General features: G+C 36.6%; 1 protein-coding gene across 1 annotated transcript in view; it reads right to left on the reverse strand.

Annotated features, from left to right (window-relative positions):
• Positions 1-638: 638 nt before the first annotated feature.
• LOC107708159 (actin-binding LIM protein 1-like) overlaps positions 639-5,552 on the reverse strand; it is a 53,969-nt gene continuing 49,055 nt past the window's right edge. The window contains exons 21-27 of the mRNA XM_016512327.1: positions 5,417-5,502; positions 5,032-5,097; positions 4,405-4,510; positions 4,271-4,278; positions 3,833-3,907; positions 2,265-2,345; positions 639-1,493 (exon numbers count right to left, since the gene is read on the reverse strand). Of these exons, the coding sequence (XP_016367813.1) occupies positions 1,380-1,493; positions 2,265-2,345; positions 3,833-3,907; positions 4,271-4,278; positions 4,405-4,510; positions 5,032-5,097; positions 5,417-5,502 (536 nt within the window). The 3' untranslated portion in view covers positions 639-1,379. The remainder of the gene's footprint in view (positions 1,494-2,264; positions 2,346-3,832; positions 3,908-4,270; positions 4,279-4,404; positions 4,511-5,031; positions 5,098-5,416; positions 5,503-5,552) is intronic.

Genomic DNA, 5,552 nt, shown 5'->3' on the forward strand with positions numbered 1-5,552 from the left:
AGCAGAGCTTATACACCATTTTCATCAAATCTTTCCCTCAAAAAAGACAGAAAAAGGTGAGGTACACAGTAGGGGTATCAAAACCAACTCTTCATTCTGTTTTAAAGTGACATACAGGTCTGTTTCTAGTAATCACATTTGTTAGTCGTATGTTTTGTGATACTATAAAAGCACAATACTGTAATATGTCCTAGTTCTCTGTCATTAACCCTGCTAGTAACACAGGGAACTGCTCAGAATAATAGCCAACGGCGGCCCATAATACATCTGCAAGCCGAGACAGTGTCTATGGGAACAGCATTATTCGGCAGCAATATAAATGTACGACAGAGATACAGCCCTGATATCGAGTCTACACCTGGCACAAATGCTATGGCTACAGCTCCGACAATCCCACGTCAACACAGTGGCAGTATTAAAACACCTCTGAGGCAGTCATTTAAAAGGCTTTGCTTGCTTTATTCAAAATAAAACGCTGTTACATATTGCAGAAAACCGGAAGTCACAATAAACGGATTGTCTGATTCAGAGGAAGCTGTTTCAGAGCGGGCCGACGTCTGATATCGTCCCACGGCTGACCTCTAGTGGCGATATTTAATAATCGTTTTTTGTTTTTAAATAATTGAAGTTTAATCTTCGAAATAATAATGATAATAATAATAATCATCACCACCACCTCTTCTGATTATCAGACTAGTGGCTTTTGGATAAAGAATCCATCTATCTCGGGTGCTGTTTTGGGCTTTGGATATTGTGAACATGCTTGCTACTTTACATGTAGGCCTAGATATTTTTTTAGGATTGTGACGAGGCGGCAGAGTGCTGGTGGGACAGGACGCCGATTTCAGTTTCTAATGCTTTCCAGAAGCTCGGCTCCGCAGGTGGAGGATCTTCAGTAGCTCTCACTTCCCGCTTTTAACGCACTTCAAAGGTCTCGTTAGGTCCGCAGCAGCAGGGGGCTCCAGGATCCCTACAACTCCACCACCTTAACGGCCTGTTTAGAGGGAGATCCCTGCTGACAGCCCCGGTTCCCCATCTAAAAAATTACAGTCCTGTTTTACAAGAGGGCCAGGAGGGAGGAGGATAAATCTCTCTGGTCCTAGAGGCAGGTTTAATGAGAGCAGGCACACCATCAGCTCCTCGCGCTCGTGTGTTCGCATCATAGGGGTCACGCGCACCGCATTTTATTCCTATTCGAATACTCACTCATTTAAAAATAAAGATATCGAGATTTGGGAAAATAAAAAGTGGTCTTTTGGAAGCAAAAGAAAACTTTTTTGTGCATGTAATTGGATGCAAAAAAAAAAAAAAAAGTTAGGACTATCGCTCTAATACATCATATGAGTGATTGATAAATTAAAACATGCACAATCAGCTAGTTAGAAGAGCTTGGCTTTCTTCTTCATGTCGTTGCGCTTCCAAAGAGGAAGTCTGTCAAACTCATGGATCTCCATCCCAAAAATATCAAAGAATGTCTCGGAAGCCAAGTGGCGCTGGATATAAATAAGGAGAGAGAAATATTGAAGAATTATAAATCATCAGGCATGTGAGCAGCTAAGAACAAAAAGAGACTTCTTTTTCGATTTCCCTCATTCGATATGACTATACAACAATAATAATAAAAAAATTGCTGCGTCTTAAAATACATTCAAAATGTATTTATTGTTCTGAATACAACAACAACAACAGTAGGCCTAATAATAATAATTACATTGATTAAATACTCACTTTTACTGTACAATAGTATTATTGCTATAATATTTCTATATTAATTTACTTTTATCATTTAAATAATAATTTGAATAATAATTACTAGTAGTAGAAGTATTATAAGCAATATTTTACTATTTAATAAGTGTCTAAGTAGTCTAGTTGATAACAGCACAAATAATATTAATAAAAACGTATGTTTACTATACAGCAGCATTATTGCAACAGTGATATTTTATTAGCTATATTTGATCATTTAAATAATATTTTAACAACATCAACAATTATTATTGTAAATAATATTTGTATTATTTATTATTTTATTTAGATATGTGAGCATTTAATAATAACAACAATACTGTTGTTGTTGTTATATTTTACAGAACAATAAATGCATTTTGAATGTAGCCTTAAAACGCAAATGTCTTTTCCTCTGATTTACGCAATTCAAAGGAGTCATACTTTTCAAGTCGCAAAATGGACAAAATAAATGGACAACGAGTCATTTACTTTCATGCAATTTCCACTCAGTGAGGCTATCGGGTGCCATTTACCTCCAGTCTCGTCCTGTCCACATCCTTCGGGAGCTTAGTACGCCCTCTGTTGGTGACAGTGAGCATTTCATGTGGGTACACCTTTACAAAAGGAGGGATTGTGTTGTTATGGAGAATGCTATGCGAGGCATTTGCCAAACACAATGAACTGCTGAAAGCAAATGGACAAGGGAATAATGCACGGTCATTACATTCTAACATGGCACACAAACACCAACTCTTGCCAAAATACAACACTGCAGCACACGGTGCAAGTGAGAGAGTGAGTGTGCAGGAGGTGTGCAGAGCATGCAGATGAACAAACAGTAGGCGAGCCTTGTGTGTGAGAGAGAGTGTGAGCATGTACTGTATTTCCAAACCAGAAAGTTTGTGTTTCTCAATATGGGAAAGAAGTGCTGGATAGAATAATATAATATATGTATGCTTTAAGTGCAAAATAGATACAGTTAGCAACACATAATAAACTGGGGGTGTGGTTTAACACGGAGAAGAATAAATCCTGGTTCCTGTACCATATTCATTTGTATGGGGGAAAATAAAATTCTCAAAAAACACTGAAAGTTTCAGTGTTTTTGGAACAAGTAACGTTAACAGACATCACAATGAATATTTTAAATAAGTGAAGAGCAAATGCAGATGTCAGAAAATTTCTCACATTCACTGAAATGCAGCTGAAAATAATCTAAACTTTGATTAAGCTTGTTTGATGGTCTTCGCTGGTCTCTCAACATTGTGGGCTGGTTTTATTGAAGTTTTCAATTGGCTGACCTGATAAACACCAGATTGGCCACACTGGGACACCAGCGTAAACCAGCAGAAACCCACATTGCCTTTGGGAAACATTTCTTATAAATATTAATGATGACTAGTCGTCTCTTAGTCTAGTCTCCTTTTAGCTAGCAAATGTTCAGGAGTTCAGAATGTGCTTTTAAAAAAATTATAATTATTATTATTTTTACTATTTATTTTCCCCACTGAAATGAATGGGTAACTATGGTCACAGGGATTTGTTTTTTTCTACAGCTGGCCAGGCGTTTTTGCCAACTGTATCTACAGGAAGGAATTATAATGCTGTTAATGCTAGCACTTCTACGAACAGTTAACAGTCTACAATCATGCCAGTTGTTATTGCTGGGAAAACCTATTAAGTTCTAATCTATTTAATCTAGCCAATAACTAGGGCCGACGCATGAATTTAAGTTCGGCCCTAGAGAATCAGGCTTCTGGGTAACTAAATCAACCACTTTCACAAAATATTACCATATGTAACCATGAAGCCTCTTTAATGAGAACCAGGAGTTCAAAATGATTGAATGATCTCGAAACTATGCACTGCTAAAACAGAGTATGTCATGTGATGACATCATTTCATAGCACTGGAAGATATACAAGTTATGCTAGTCTTGTTCTTCCCACTGACCATCGCCTGTGAAGATGAGCCAAAATTACGGCCCTGACTGAATAATCTTGGTTTTGGGAGGGGGGGTGATTATTTATTGAACAGAGGAGCATTTAGAGATGGAAGAGAGAAGAGAAACATAATTTTTGAAAATATTTGGGATACTTGCTTTATATTCCAACATATTAGGCATAGACAGTCCCCTGTCCATTCTTGTAATGGAATCTTGAGCATCTTGGGTGGGCTATAGAACAGAACACATATACGTGATGCAAATGATAAGAAAAGAAAGCAGAAAACTGCTTTCAAGAATTCAGAACCTTGGGAAATAGTCTGGATCTAATTCCTAACAGCTATTGCTCTGTATCAAGTTCTCGCAAGGGAAGTGGATCCAGCCACTATCCATGTGATGTGTTCTCAGGGGTGAGGGAGTTTTTCAACGTATCAAACCCTTGACTGTGCGCTTGTCTTTCCCCATGGCTCAAACTCAGACACAAGCATAGCAGTGAGGGCATGAGTGCCATTCCGGTTACATGTAGCATGATTTGACTTCCATAAGTGCATGCTGATGCACATGCTCAGTAAATACTGCGGGTCAGTCACATACCTTGAAATCTGTGTAAATCAGAAAGAGACAAATTCCCAAATATTACTATTTTATTAAAAAGCTTATTTTTGGGGGGTTGGGGGGTGGGGGTGGTTATCAGATGTATTTTCAGTATTAGAAGTACTGAATTGTACCTCTTTGTCCTCCACACACATCCCCGTAACTGTTATACTGAGAGAGTTCTGTAGACTGGGGCTGGAAGCACAGACAAAAAAAAAAGAAAGTCATTAAAGATGCACTTTAATTCATTATACTGGCCTAATTTATTCCACATGCTCAAGAAGTCTCTTATGCTTACCAAGACTGCTTTTATTTGGTTAAATATGCAGTAAAAATGGTAATATTGTGAAATACTATTACCATTTAAAATGATTTGTTTTTATTTGAATATATTTATAAATAAATGTAATTGCTCAGTTATTACTGATGCTTATTAATAATGGTTCTTAATTTAATCAATGTTAAAAACAGATTTTTCTGCTGATTATTTTCATAAAAACATACTTTTTTAGGATTCTTTGATGAATAGAAAGTTCAATTGACAGTATTTATTTGAAATAGATATTATAATAGAATTTTTTTTGTGCATATTATTCATGTCTTGACTCACTTTTGATCAATTTATTAATTTATTGGGTGTTTGCTGAATAATAGTATTAATTTCTTTCTTTTTTTTTTTAAATTGTACTTACGCCAAACTTTTGAATATTAATGTGTTAATTTTTTTTTTTTTTTTTTTTTTAAAAACATTAAGGTATGTATCTCTCTCTGTTCATCTCCTTTTCCATCTCCTCCTTCAGAATGAGCTTCCCAAGTCCAGACTGGATCTGCAGTTAACATATGAGTCATATGAGTGAAAGTACTGAAAGTACGATCAGATAGAGGTTAAATTTATTCCACTTTAGCATGCTTATTAGCCTGCATTTATTAGCCTTATTCACTAAACACCCCCAGTCACTGTGCAAATATGCAAATTAGGTGTGTTTGCATAATTATTTCAGTGATTTGGGTAATAAAACAATGCAGACAGCATGTGTAAATAACACTGTGTAATGCAGCATAATTTGGCACATATATGCATTTAAATGGCTGCTTAGACTAAAAAAAATGACACAAGGAATGTATAAGCATTAATACGCGTTTGACCTTGCTGAGATGTTCTTCCTGAAGATGTCTGCGTTTCAGTTGCTCTTCCTCTTCTTCGTCCCGTGACCGACTCCTCCCATCTGAGCCTGCCCGTCCATGACCAAAAAAAAAAGGATTTTCAAATAAAAAAGAAAGA

The sequence above is a fragment of the Sinocyclocheilus rhinocerous genome, unplaced genomic scaffold (assembly GCF_001515625.1).
Source record: "Sinocyclocheilus rhinocerous isolate Xijiao unplaced genomic scaffold, SAMN03320098_v1.1 scaffold1243, whole genome shotgun sequence".
In the NCBI taxonomy this organism is placed as follows: Eukaryota; Metazoa; Chordata; class Actinopteri; order Cypriniformes; family Cyprinidae; genus Sinocyclocheilus; species Sinocyclocheilus rhinocerous.